The 15,521-nt window shown below is 34.0% G+C and overlaps 1 protein-coding gene across 1 annotated transcript in view; it reads right to left on the bottom strand.

Annotated features, from left to right (window-relative positions):
* Nucleotides 1–15,521, bottom strand: part of LOC132558230 (dynein axonemal heavy chain 2-like) — a 74,422-nt gene that overhangs the window by 13,775 nt on the left and 45,126 nt on the right. Inside the window, exons 52-62 of the mRNA XM_060222772.1 lie at nucleotides 15,301–15,461; nucleotides 12,599–12,738; nucleotides 11,328–11,460; nucleotides 6,418–6,563; nucleotides 5,191–5,524; nucleotides 4,174–4,315; nucleotides 3,547–3,833; nucleotides 2,582–2,746; nucleotides 1,770–1,895; nucleotides 1,136–1,351; nucleotides 438–588 (exon numbers count right to left, since the gene is read on the bottom strand). Coding sequence (XP_060078755.1) covers nucleotides 438–588; nucleotides 1,136–1,351; nucleotides 1,770–1,895; nucleotides 2,582–2,746; nucleotides 3,547–3,833; nucleotides 4,174–4,315; nucleotides 5,191–5,524; nucleotides 6,418–6,563; nucleotides 11,328–11,460; nucleotides 12,599–12,738; nucleotides 15,301–15,461 — 2,001 coding nt within the window. The remainder of the gene's footprint in view (nucleotides 1–437; nucleotides 589–1,135; nucleotides 1,352–1,769; nucleotides 1,896–2,581; nucleotides 2,747–3,546; nucleotides 3,834–4,173; nucleotides 4,316–5,190; nucleotides 5,525–6,417; nucleotides 6,564–11,327; nucleotides 11,461–12,598; nucleotides 12,739–15,300; nucleotides 15,462–15,521) is intronic.

The raw sequence follows: 15,521 nt of genomic DNA, 5'->3' as shown, positions 1-15,521 counted from the left end.
GGGAAGCCTGTCTTAGGTCATCCATGGCAATTAGAACAAAATGACTCTCACAAGGACAAAACCAAATTAGCGCAAACTAATCTGTTTCTCAGTTTCCTGAGAACCACAAACCATCCTGGGTAACAAACATCAAACCAGGAACCTTGGATCTTCACTTGAGGTTACATTTGTTAACACTCTGCCAGACTGATCTATCATGCCCACCCCCCCCCCCCCCCAAACAGAAAGACCTTAGCCCCTTAGGAACATGTGATCTTAATTTCCATTTAGATCTTGCATTACTTGTTTCAAATTTGAAAATTCAATAAAACACCAAGATGTTGTTTCTGTCCATAAAGATTTATTATCTTGTAAATGACCACAGATATATTTCCAGAAACATCTTTTTGAAACTCATGTTTACATTATTCATTATACAACAAAAGTGTCCTACTTACCGACTCTCATGAGAGATTTGTTGAGGATAGGATCAAGAGAGGGATCAAGGGACTCCTGTACATTCTGTAGTAACACTGGCAGACCAAACTGTATGGACGACTCCAAGGTTCGCATGTAATCAGACTGTTGTAAATCTATCACCTTCAGGCCCTGTATATACAGAGAATACAAACATACAGAACTATACAGAATGACACACCTTCAGACCCTGTATATACAGAGAATACATACATACAGAACTATACAGAATGACACACCTTCAGACCCTGTATATACAGAGAATACATACATACAGAACTATACAGAATGGTAGATTTCCACACTTGGACGAAACAACTGCATGATGGAGTTGAAATCATTATATGGCATACAATGCACCTTAACCAAAATTTATATTGAAACTTTTGTATAATCATTCCCAGTGAGAGAAAAGTTGAACCTAAAAGGAAATGAACTTCAAGACTCAAAATTTTGATTTTGACCAAAGGATACTTCCCTCCATGAAAAGTTTTGTAACTGATGAACTTTTCTGTCGATGAGAAATCTTTGAAAATTAACCCTGACCCTATTGGACCTCATCATTTCTTTCTTGGAAATATAAGACAGTGCTCAGAATTTCTGAGGAAAAATGGTCTTATCCAAATGTCCCTCACCGAAAGGGGAGATAAATAATTCGGTAGCTACAGAAATAACCTACATGTTCAGCTTCCATGTTCTTGATCCATTTAATGGCTTGTCCCTGAGGGTCGACCATGAGCGGCCAACGGCTGGCTGATGTGACGATGACACCATTCTCAGATGAGAAGCTATCGTTGGGAAGTCCCTTAATGTTCCAGTCTCTGACGTCTGTGGGCTTAGCCATGAAATTGCAGAAGCTGAAGTCAGGTGCACAAGGTATCGCTAACTTCCTTATCTGTAAATATAAGTCAACTGATATACACAATTTGTTATATGAAATTTTCCCGTCTTGTATGTTTTTTGTAAATTGTTATTTTTTGATAAAATTTACAAAAGTCATCATTTTGATAATCTGTAAAGATATACTGCCAAATCATCATATTTTCTTAGTTTGTATTTTATCATTCATAGTTTTAAAAAATTTTTTGTTTGTATCGTTAATATTTCTTAAAAAAATGATATGAATCTTTGACCTCAGTGGATTTTTTGAGAGTACAAATTTATCTAAGAAATCATGTCCTGTGAAATATTTTTTGAAAAAAATAAGAAACTCTAAGAAATTAGAGCAACACTAAGATATTAGATTTCACATGGACATCTGATAAAGTCTTTGCTTAGTCGTGTTATAATTCAATGTGTCTTGTGTTACTTGCCTCAGTGAGCCAAATCTTTTGCACCATCTCATCTCTGTAGTTGGACAGGAACGGCCCCATGTAGGACATGAACGCGGCAGCCATTAAACAATCACCTACTAGGTAGCCCATCCTCTCCTCCAGGTCCTACAAAAACAGCCACCTTATACTCAAACTCCCATCATAAACATGATTATCACAGTTATCTAGGGAGTCTATAACACAATATGTGACTCACAGTATCAAGGTGGACTTACAATGATAGACCCTTTGTCTGCATGCCGTCTGAAACTGTGATAGGTCCGGATGGGCTTATTACCAGACAATAATTAATGTGGGATAAATCTGGTATTTTATTTTCCCACAAAACCATCCTGACTCAACTAAATACAGCACCATCTTTATCCTAAGATAAGTCCCCTTCCCTAGTGTAAAAGTTAAGTATAAAATTTATAGTTTATTGTTTCTGAATTAATGCTTGTGTAGAAAATGAAGAAAGGAGCTTATTTGTTGCAAAATTCAGTTAATGTCATTATGGTGGTTAAATTACATGGCGTATTACTGTTACTATAGGTGGAACAGATAAGTTTACAAATATGTATAAAAATGATAATGAATGACTTGACAAAGCCAACATTTTCAAGGTGTCAGCCAAGAGGATTGTCGGTCTGATATGAGTTTCAGTCTGGACCATCTGTGTACCACTCAGTAGTGCAGCCTTGTCTTGATAAAGTCTAGGATAACAGTGATTTACAAGATGGCAGCCATACACCCATCTATAGAGTTTACAGATGGTGGTGCCAATATACCACAGAGCATTAACATCAACTCACCTTAACTGTCTCTTCCCATCGGATCCTCTCGCCTGCCAGTCCAGATACAAGCTTGGCTGCACGGTCCAACATCATCTCTGTGTACTCAGCTTTTCTCTTTAACTCCTCCTTCTGAGCGAGTTTCTCGTCATATTGTTGCTTCAATTCGGCCATCTTAGCCTCGACCTAGGGGAGACAATCATAAACAATTTTAGTATTTAAGACTTTGCATTCTTTGCCTTTACCTTTCTGCCTATCAATTTGGGGTAATCACTTGTTACAGGTATGTAGGTCGAGGTAAGTTCAGTGAGAGATAATCGTCAAGGTTTTTATCTCTATCAGTTCACCGATGTAATATACTGTAAATCACTTATTTATGTGTAGGATTTTTTTTTCGCGTTAATATGCGAGAAGAGACAATCTCGAATACAAATACCTGTTTTAGTACGTCAGTGATATCAGAGTCTCGCAGAATCAAGATATCTAATAGCTCATCATTCGTGAAATGAAGTATTCAAGAATTCTCCATGATTTACAGTAACCATATATGTAATATACTGTAAAACTATATATTTTTGTGGAATCCAATTTTTGTGGTTTTTAAAAAATCACGTTTTCTTAGACATTGGAAATTGTGGATAAATACAGATTAATAAATGTACATGGACTAATTTTTCAAGTCTGTGGACATTGGAACCCGAAGAGTTCTCATGAAATAAACAAAAATAAATTTAACTTATTGGCAATGCATGTATTTATATGTGATCTATTGAATCATCTACATATGTATGTTATCTAACTGCCACTTATGTGACTGAGTTATTGATAATGTTGCTTTATTTATCTGCCTTCTGTTCTAATGATGTTAATCATATTAAGCCCAACCATGTGTCATGCATTTTTTGCTTTAATATATAGTGAAAGTAGGATAAATTCTGCTCTAATAAAGTGACACATTTTGTCTGACCATACAAATTAATACATACTTCTGCCAGCTTTGCCTTCGCATCAGCCAATGCATCCTGTTTTTCTTTCAGCTGGCTCATGGCTGCGTTTAGTCTCTGTTTCTTAGGCTCCACAACCCTGAAAACACGGCCATACACCTCCATAGCCCTCACCCACATACACAGAGATTTGGCAGCACCAGATACACGTCCAATGATCTCTGGCTGGAAGTCAGACTGAGCCACATACCCACCGATCTTCTTCAGGACACGGTCAGAGATGTTATCCTTGTCAAAGTTCATCAACTGTTTGATGAAATTATTGTCACCTAGCAACAGAAAAGTATTTCTTTTCACTTAATTACGTTAACTTATCTATCCAGCAAAACCCCTATTCCTGGAAATAAGCCGATCCCTATCTATTAATTCTCAATGAAATTATGATATTTCCTTTTTCTTGTAATAAGCCCATCCCCTGACATAATGTGTTGTTTTCACTGTGTCTACTTTGGGATCAATATGTTATTCTATTTTTTTTTAATCAAATGACTTCCACAGTTATGCACTGATACAATAACCCAACTTATCATTAAAGCAGACGAGCAGACAAAATATTAAACCCATAATTGCACCAGTAAATTTAGGGAAAATGATAAACAAAATACACACCAAGCTGTCTTTTTGCTTCAGCCCATGTCGGCTCCTGACCCCTCAAGATCATGACGGCCTCCATGACCTTTTCTACAAGGGTGGGAGGTCGACCGTAGGACTTGATCTCTCCAATATCCTTCTTGTTGAGAGACTCCAGAGCCTAAAACATAAACAGTAAAAATATTAATCAAGACAAGGGGAGATAACCTAGTAAGGACATTGTAAAATATACTAAAACTTGTGTTAAGAGTTAGCGACTCGATGAATTTTTTGGGGGCTTAAATTTTATGGTTTTGCAAATTTTGCATTTTCATTGACACTTAATTTTGTTGACAACTCTTGCTAAATCCTTTTTTACTATAATCCATGCCAATTTTTTTTTTATCTTTTTATCATTTTGTGAACATTTAAATTCATGAATTAAGTGTAACCACAAATTCAACAGAAATAAAAACCCACTAAAATGAATGATTTTACAGAATACCAGTTTCCAAACTTTCCCTGTAATTTATCATAGAGTTAGGAATACAGGACACCAAACACCCTGCTCTCAGTGATCTACGATTTGTGTGATGATATTATCTCTATAATATTTCAAATATCACCATTTTTTTCTATTCATTCATTTTGTTAAAGTGTACATTTATCTGTGATTTTTGTGTCCTGACCAAAAACTTATTTTTATCACCCTTATCATTCAGTTTCAGTTACATCCTTTATTACAAAACTTTTTTTTTTATCGTCAAAATAATTGAAATTTTTATTTTTGTCCTCAAGTACAATTTATTGTTTACCATTGTTATTAAAACTGAGTTTCTCTAAGTCCTAATTATCACGAACAATTCTTATCAAATTTTTAACACTACTTCAAAATCAAGTATAGTTATCATTGTTATTCATAGAAAAAAATTATGCATTAATTTTTATTAATAATAAAAAAAAAAAACAATATTTTTTGCGATTTTATTCCATCTTCAAAAAATGCAAAAAATTTGAAAACTCAAAATTAATAATTTTCATAGAATTTCTGGTATTGTTTACCTTAATAGCTTCTTCCAGAGCAGGCAGAGCCTCGTCGAGGTCGTGCTGAGCTAGATCAGCCATATGCTGACACTTGCTTTCCTCTTCAGTAATCCTCTCGGACTTTTGGGCTACAGATTTCTGTTGTTCATCTGCCTCCCTTTTCTGTTGGACAAGAGTGACCAGGTAGTCGTCACACTGCTTCTGAAACTGAGCCACCTTGATCTTGGCGTCTTCCAGTTCAATTGACATCTTTTCGACCTTCTCTCGTGTCTCATCAATCTTGCTGAGACCGTTCTTTAATTTGTTACAAGCATCACCAAGTTCTTTATTTTTGTTGAACAGTAGTCTGAAACAAAACAGGAAGTGTTACAGTAAACAGTACATCTACAGTAAACAGTATATCTACAGTAAACAGTATATCTACTGTAAACAGTACATCTACAGTAAACAGTATATCTACTGTAAACAACTGAGAAACAATACATGTATTTTGTTTCAAAATCATTCCAGGGCTGACAAGATGTTGGACAATATTTGTTTATATTTTTTGCTGGATTTTATGTCTCATGAAAAATCAAAGTTCTTTTGAAATGGGGTCTTTATAAAGTAGATGGTAATGACCTCAATGAACCTTATGCAACAGGCCCATAACAATTAGTCATGAAAGTAATGTGTTTTGCTTAAGGCCACAACTAAAACAGTACAAGACAATCTAAGATGATCTCAGCTTCCTGAGAAATGCAATGTTGCAGCTATGGTGATCAACTCTCCTACCTCTGGTTGTCACCATACCCCCACATGCCCATAATCCTCAACCCCCTAAAATTCACTGGCTAGGATATTTTTCGGTGTTTTCACTATAAACATCTCTTTAATCTTTCTAATTATGAATGAAAAAAAAAAAAAAATTCTGGTAATTCTGCCCATTGATTATTCAAATCTCCACTCTTCAAAATACTCTTTTTTTGAGGGGATCAAATTTCATTATCATATTTTCATGGGAACTTCATTCTTTGGCCAATCAATATACTTATACTAAAAATCATGTTTATTCTAACAGTAAGATAATTCTTATGTATTAATTGCAGGATAAAGATCCGAGACCCGTGGAAATAAATCCCTATTAAAATTAATGATTTTGCTGCAAAATAAATTTGAATCCAAAATCAAAACAGGAGAAGAAATCCTGTGTTTAACCGTCAAGTCTCACTGTAAATTGATCATAAAGTAGATGTTTACTTCTTGTATCCACTGACGAGCTCCAGGTAATTTGTTGGTGTTACATAGTTGTGACGTCTCATTTCCAATAAAAGTCGCAGGGAGAACGACACAACGGACTTGTGCATAACAGAAAACATCTTGGCCAGCATTGGTTTCAACTTTTCCTATAAATGAACAAAGGATTTTCTATTGAAACAATCATTATCTTTGTAATTCATCATATAGTTTTACATCCTGTAACATTTGTTACAGTCATTATCACACAAATATGGAGAAAAAAAAAACAATAACTGAACACCTGAAGGACAAAATTTGTATTTTTTTTAACACTATTGACCTATTTTTTCCATGGACGCTCGTGACGTCTAAAGTTTTCCTTATAATTTTTATTCTCAGAACATGCTATAAAAGAAGTTTTTCAAGGGTTAAAATTTTCGTGGTTCTACCAAATGCTTAAAGCAAAAAAGAATAATCCTGTTTTCCATGGAAGTCATAAAATGGACTACAATTTTCTCTGTTAATTTTATTTTCAATTCAATTAAATTTTTCAAGATTTCTCAAAACAACAAAAAAGTAGAACCTCAAAAAAATTCAACTTGTACAGTATAATTATACAAAGAACTGTAAGGAAAAAAAATTTATTTGAAGAAAAATCTATATAACAGTGAGTAAGTATGAATAAGTGAATAAAAGACCTGGCATGCATGAGAACAGATGAAAGCATGTTATAAGGGCATAATGAGGAGCATGCTTTATACCATTACCAAGAGGGACAGACAGAGAGGAGGCTGGATACCAAGGCATGCAATGCAGAATTTCTCTACAAGAAATGTTTAGCATTCAAAAATGCTTCTGTTGATACCTCTCAGCTTTAATTTGTGTATCACCTGTTTTGAATTACTTGTTAACTCCTTGATATCCATCATTGACTCCCATTTTTCACTCATATATCTTGGCTGACCTAATTATCTCCTTTGTATAACTTAGTTATCTCCCTTGTCTGACCTAGTTATCTCCCTTATCTTATGACAGGGGAGACTCAAGACTTATAATATTTTAAAAAGTATACTAAATTAACATAATTTGAATAAAAAAAACGATACTGTATTCTCATTTGAATTACACTTTCATAATTATTTCAATATAGAATTAAAATCTAAATACTTTGTAAAAAATATATTTATTCTGTAAAATGACAAATTATGTCAGAAAATATCAGTATGTGCTAGATATTACATATAATGATATCAACATATATATATTTTAATCAATAAACATATACTATTCACAGGGTTAAAAGATCATTTTATACTGTACAGTATTTTAATTGAGAAGGAAGGATCAAGGTCTAATTAATGGGTGGATAATTAGATGAATAAAATGATATATGGAGGATATGAGTTCTAGTCCGTGATATATTTTTACTGATTATAGAGACGAGATAAAGAACAAGAAGTAATTTGGCTCATATAATGGCCAGATCTAACAAACTATACAAATTTGAAGAAAAAAAATGAAAATGTTAACTGCGTTTAGAATAACAGAGAAAAACTTGTACATTGAAATATTAAGATAAGCAATGCATTTCCTATTCTTATTATTTACACTATAATGTGTAATTATACAGCTTATCAATATAGGCACATAGAACCAAGGTGATATCCATACACTATAATGTGTAATTATACAGGTTATAAATTTAGGGACATAGAACCAAGGTGATATCCATACACTATAATGTGTAATTAGACAGGTTATAAATTTAGGGACATAGAATCAAGGTGATATCCGTACAATCTTTAGCTCTATATCTGCTCCAACTGTTATATAGCCTTTTGTAGCCTTTAAAACAATTTAGGAATGTCTCAACATTGAGTAACATCATTTATCAAAAACCATTATTCTATATTTTAATAAATTAACTGTTTACTTATGGAAATAAAATTCAGTTCACATAAACAAAACAAAAAAAACCCCAAAGAATCAGGATCAATAAAGAGAAAGACAATGACATCATGAATTATTCATGAATCACATTTCTTTCAATCAGACTTTTAGGGGGAAAATATAGTATTGTAATTTGTCATTAAAGATAACCTTTTCAGTTTTAAGTTAGTGTCATAACATTATGTCTGTAACACAAATTACATGACAGGTTATCTGACAAAGAATAGTCTGACAAATTAGACGCCTCTGTATGGCAGCCATCTTGTTGAAAATCATGACTTTCTTGTTTCAATTAATGATCATGTTGTATAAGTGTCACTTTTACAATATTTTATTTCAATCCATCTTCTAGAACAAAAATTATGGCCTTTTAAAAACTCAGCTAACCAGAGGCAGTTGAAGTCATTTTGGATGTTAGTTACTAATTAAAAAAATGATAAGATGTACACTTTATAATGAGAATGTATGTGATATTTTAGGAAATTCCTCAGAATAACAATTATGTATATACTAAGGAATAAGAACAGTAACACAACTACCCTGACCTAATCCGTGGAGGATTTCACCAGAGGTTCAGTGATAACAGCCAAGAAATGTAACATTACCAATAAGTCTCTTCAACCATTTCTTGGGGGACAGTCACGAACGAGAAACAGAACAAAAACAATATGTCCCAACAGCTATATAATTACCAGATATTTCTTCTGAAAATAGAGCAAAGCTTGCTAATAAGTGATAAGTATTAATTCTCATTTTCTTGATCTTATCAGGTTATAAGTTTTTCTCCCTTAGTCAAATCTATCTAGCAAATCCACGACAAAAATGTTCCTTGTCTAGATGCACCGAACACTCGCTGTAAATCAGAATTATTTGTACATGTATTTATACAGCAGCCTAGCTCTATAAATGTACTGTATTGCTGTAGTCCCACAACCAAAAGGAAAATAAAAAATGGTGTTTAGTACAAGGAAAGGATACTGTGATATGAGGTAGTCTCCATATTAATGTATACATAGACAAAGGACAGCTTACCGCCTTTTTCTTGCTTTTCTAAAGATGGAATGAAGTTAAACAATCTCTGTCAGTAAGTCAGTTACATGATGACAAAGACAATAGGTTTATGACATAATGATATGAATATTCATGGCTACAAACAAAAGCACTGAAAGCTTAGCTGGCCACCCAAAACAAGTACCCACTCGTAAATTCCGTCCTGCCTGCAAGAAATATTAACATATAGAGAGGCATTTTTCTGTGGGATTAGTGGTGTTATTATATATGTCCCATCCTCGGTACTATTATCTACTGTGTTTATACATGTCGTCCGATAAGCCCATCCTCGGTACTATTATCTACTGTGTTTATACATGTCGTCCGATAAGCCCATCCTCGGTACTGTTATCAAGCCCATCCTCTGTACTATTATCTACTGTGTTTATACATGTCAGCTGACAAGCCCATCCTCTGTACTATTATATACTGTGTTTATACATGTCGTCCGATAAGCCCATACTCGGTACTGTTATCTTCTCTATTTATACATGTCGTCCGATAAGCCCATCCTCTGTACTATAATCTACTGTATTTATACATGTCGTCCGATAAGCCCATCCTCTGTACTATAATCTACTGTATTTATACATGTCGTCCGATAAGACCATCCTCGGTACTGTTATCTGCTGTATTTATACATGTCGGCTGATAAGCCCATCCTCGGTACTATTATAAACTGTGGTTATACATGTCGTCCGATAAGCCCATCTCCCTGCTTTGAGTCAGAAGGAACGTTTTAATCCCATGAGCATATTGCTTGAAAAATAAATGGGGTCATGTTGCCCAGTGGGCTTATCAGAAGTATAATTTGTCATCAGCATGATACTGCCACCACAAGCAATCACACACAATTAAACCCTCATACATAAAACACACCGACTAAACCCTTCCAAACTTTTATAAAAATAATAACTGGGAAAAACACACAATGTTCAGGTTTTCTTTAGTATTTAAACTGTCTATGCAAAGAAATTTCTTTGTGACAAAAAATACACCGATTTCCTTAACATCAGATACCGAAAATTTTTTGAATTACTTCTTAATTTATAAAAAAAGTTTTCAAAAATTTTGAGATACTATCGTTTAGGATACGATTTTTAAAAAAAAAAACTTTTGAATGTATACTAAATTACTTGAACAAGAGGCCCAAAAGTCTTCATGGTCATCTGGCTTTGATGAACTATTTCGTTGTAGTGACAGGACGTAAACAAAGTATAATATCTTGAAGTGTATGAAATTCAAATGTAGAAAGTGCTTACGCCAAGAAAATGCTATATAAACAGTTATAAATATGTACCTTGAGGACTGTTTAAATCAAAACAACTACCTTATTGTATAAATCTAGTACTGATGTATATAAGTGAAGAAAGCTCCAGTTTAAGTTCATTTGACCTCCTCTGCCCTTGCCCTATGAACTATGGTGTGGATCAGGGTCACATCATCCTGTATCATTCCATGTCCTCAAAGATTTTTTTCTTGTACAAATGGAGGTAATATTTTTTATAAAGTACCTTAAGGTCAATTCATCCATGAAGAGTATTTGATTCTACCAAATCTTGGCCTCAAGAAATCATTCATATTTCAATGAAGTTGACCCTTTTGCACTCTCTCCTTAAACCCTTGGGATAAGTTCAACTGTATAATTCACAATTTTGGACCATCTGTAGCCACAAGGGAAGTTGGATGACAATAAACAAAAGGCAACATTAATATGTCGCTTGAAGAAATTGTTGATGAAACGAGCTGTTTATCATTAGATCTTGTTTTAGTAACTGATCATACTGTTAGCACGCACAATTAATATTAATATCCCACTGTTATCTACTTAATCTCAGATACTTAATAGGATATGGACAGACCTCATTGAAGGGAGACTACTCCCATCAACACAACAGGTAGGTAACTAATTTCGTGTTCCGGCACCTTACCTCATCTTCACCACCCAGGTTGATCTCTGCCAGGTATTTGTCGGCAACTTCCAGTAAAGCGTCCTGTGGCCACTCACTAAACCAGTCGATTGTTGTACAGTTGACAAATGCAGGGTACATACGCATACGATTCCTAGAAAACCCAAATATGTACGAATCATACATGGCATTCAACAACAATTACATCATATTTGTTTCATTTGCATTAAAATTACAATTAATTTATCCTTTTCTTTTAGTTTTAAGTCATTTGTGGTACATTTTCTTTTATGTATTGTAATTTCTCTTCAAACTTTCAAAAAGTGTTTGAGTGTAATTTTCGATGTAGCAAATTATTATGAAAAAATTCCTGTTTTTTCCTTTGATTTAAGCATTTATTATTTACCATTGAAATATTTTCCAATTATAAACCCAAAATCTAAGAGCACTCATGAGTACATTATCTTCAAAATAATGTAGAATTTAGATAGATGTTTCAGACCTGAGTTACCTCCCATGCCTGTCACTCAAATTGTGTACCTCTGACATCTCTATTTCTTGTACAAGTTATTTATGTAACTACATATTATATGTTGTACCAGAAAGTGAATTGTCTGTCACTCAAACTGAGTTGACTGCCTTGTATTCTAAGTTGTCTACCTTGTATTCTGAGTTGTCTGCTTTGTTTTCTGAGTTGTCTGATAGATATACTGAGTAGTCTACCTTGAATTCTCAGTTGTCTACCTTGTATTCTGAGTTGTCTACCTTGTATTCTGAGTTGTCTACCTTGTATTCTAAGTTGTCTACCTTGTATTCTGAGTTGTCTACCTTGTATACTGAGTTGTCTACCTTGTATTCTAAGTTGTCTACCTTGTATTCTGAGTTGTCTACCTTGTATACTGAGTTGTCTACCTTGTATTCTCTGTTGTCTACCTTGTATTCTGAATTGACTGCCTTATATTCTGAGTTGTCTATCTTTTATTTTGAGTTGTCTACCTTGTATTCTGAGTTGTCTACCTTGTATCATGAATTGACTGCCTTATATTCTGAGTTGTCTATCTTTTATTTAGAGTTGTCTACCTTGTATTGTGAGTTATATTCTGAGATGTCAGCCCTGTATTGAGTTGCCAAGCTTCAATTTTTGTATTGTTTATTTTATACTCAGAGCTATCTCCATTTTAGCTAAACTTTTATCAACTGTCCACCTTTACCCAAATTTTCTACTCTGTAACTGACCAACTGTCTGCCATCTGTTGGAATTGTCTACCTTGATTCTGAGTTGTCTACCTTACCTGAAAGGCTCTCCTACAGGACTCATACACAGGACCACATGGAGGTTGGCTCTCACTCGGGAAATGAGGAATGCAAACACACTCTGAGGGCTATCATCGATTCCTTCTTTTTTGACAATGTCACTCAGAGCCGTTCGCACCTAGGCAATGATAATATCAAACACAAGCTGCACATATGTCATTGATAAGTTAGCCTGACTTAGTGTGGCTACTACAATGTACACCAAGTGTTTGATGACAAAGATTGTATACCTCTGTAGCCTGTTACATCACGCCCAAAGTCAGCCATCAGGGGACCACTGTTAATAGTATTAATATACTGATTCTTCAGCAACAGATTTGTGTTCTGTGGTAACATCTAAATATGTTCTGTGGTAACATCTAAATATGTGCAGTGGTAACATCTTTATATACTGTTGTAATGCTTTGGTATTCTGTAGTAATACCTTAATATGTTCTGCAGTAACATCTAGATATATTCTGTGGTAACATCTAAGTATTCTGTAGTAATATCTAGATATGTTCTGTGGTAACATCTAGATATATTCTGTGGTAACATCTAGATTTAATCTGTGGTAACATCTAAGTGACCTGTTGTAACATCTAAGTATTCTGTAGTAATATCTAGATATGTTCTGTGGTAACATCTAGATATATCCTGTGGTAACATCTAGATTTAATCTGTGGTAACATCTAAGTGTCCTGTTGTAACATCTAAGTATTCTGTAGTAATATCTAGATATGTTCTGAGGTAAAATCTAGATATAATCTGTGGTAAAATCTAGATATAATCTGTGGTAAAATCTAGATATATTCTGTGGTAAAATCTAGATATATTCTGTGGTAAAATCTAGATATAATCAGTGGTAAAATCTAGATATATTCTGTGGTAAAATCTAGATATAATCTGTGGTAAAAACTAGATATATTCTGTGGTGAAATCTAGATATATTCTGTGGTAAAATCTAGATATAATCTGTGGTAAAATCTAGATATATTCTGTGGTAAAATCTAGATATATTCTGTGGTAAAATCTAGATATAATATGTGGTAAAATCTAGATATATCCTGTGGTAACATCTAGGTGTCCTGTGGTAACATTGAAGTGGAGTTTTCTTTAAACTTTTTGATTTTGTGAATAATTTTTCAGACACTGTTCATGAAAAATTAAATCCTGTATTAAGAATCAGTGTGAGTTATCTTCCCCTGATTTCTGATGTGTTAGAGGGCAGTGTTGTAACAGGCAGTAGATCTGTACTATAACAATATGGTATCCAGGGTATAACACAGGAATCACGTCTCCTGGAGATGTTAGATGGACACTTGATGGTGTTGCTGATAAACATTTTATCATACTAGCAGACTGTAGATTATATAATACTGTGTCGTGGACCAGAATCTCACTTATCTGACTTAAAATTTTCTGCTTTTCAAAAATTTCTTTTTTATGGGAACTTGACTTGAGTTTTTCCTGATTATTTTTTTATTCCAAAGACATGAACCACAGTCATCCTAATCTCAGATTTTTGTCCTGACTTGAGTTGAATGTTTGCAGATCTAATAAATATTTAAAATTTTTGAAAAAAATTATCTCAACACCATATCTGAAATTTGAGAATGGGTGTTAACGTTGACATAAAAAAACATTTCATTTAAATCTAAAGTATCTTTTATCACAGAATGACAGGAATACTTGTTATCAGGGAAATTTATAACAGAATTCTACACTAGTCTGCACAAGAACCAGAGAAAAGTGTTCATCGCTGACCAACAAGAGTCCAGATATTTCAAAATACACATCACCAATCTACAGCAGTTACAGCATCACCACAAAGCAAATCTACCGGCTTTTTAACAAATCACACAAACATCCTACAAAATCCATTATCAAGCACAAGATAGTAAGTTCTCGCACCCTTTGTATCACAAATAGACTGGTCAACTGGACCAGTTCATTATGTCATTTTTAAGGGAAACAGGATAGTTGTCAATTTCAAACCAGAAATCTGAATAGAATAGTTGCATTTCCAGTTAGATTAATCACATTCAGTTTCTTTAAAATTTAGTTACCTAGTTAAGCATTTCTAAATCTCAATTAATAAACTGATCCTATCTATATTTAAAACACAAATTACAGTACACAAACAAAATTAGTTATAACATTTAGAGCTCCACATCAAACTCAAAAGAACATTTTATCAAGGAGTTAGACAAACTGCAATTATGAACAAAAATCGCTATACAATGTCACTATATTTTTCTAAGAAAAATTGTTTAAAGATGAATTGTGGCTTCAATCAGAATGGTAATTATTTCAGTACATAAAATTATGATCACAGTATCAAAAACATAAGAGTTTTAACATTTACCTCTGTTTCCCCTACAGGGTCCCATCCTCTAACCAACAAGGAGGATATACCCTCCTTTTCTACAAAACTGGAAAACCCTTCACCAAAGGATGTTCCAGACCAGTTCTTATTAAAATCCATTACTGTATATGAGACTTGCAGGAAAAAGTTCCTGTCAGTTAAGTTAAGAATTCCAAGCCTGGTAATTAGATAGATAAATGAAAAAAAATTATTATCCTTCCACTTTCTGCTGAGCAGGGGATGAAATGTATAAAATCATCATAAGAATATCTTTTATTAGCCATAAAGCTTTGCCCAGTTAAGCTACTTCCACACAGATCTACGCCAACATACCTCCTCGAACTCATCTGGCTTGTAGAGGTTTGGCACCTCACCACTGCTGAGGATGTTGTTTATATCCTCGAGGAACCCTTCCTCAACTACCTGAGTGTCATTGAATATAAACACTGTTGGTTTATTATCAACACCTGCCTGCCAGTAAAGTCGTTTCAAATCTGAAATTTGAAATCATGTTCAAAGATTAGTCCAACTGATCTAGAGAAAACCAACTTCAA

This window comes from Ylistrum balloti, unplaced genomic scaffold (assembly GCF_031769215.1).
Source record: "Ylistrum balloti isolate Yb309-2 unplaced genomic scaffold, AGI_CSIRO_Ybal_v1 Utg370772, whole genome shotgun sequence".
NCBI classification, from domain to species: Eukaryota; Metazoa; Mollusca; class Bivalvia; order Pectinida; family Pectinidae; genus Ylistrum; species Ylistrum balloti.
The sequence above is the reverse complement of the archived record's forward strand: the minus strand, read 5'-3'. Positions and strand labels throughout refer to the sequence as shown.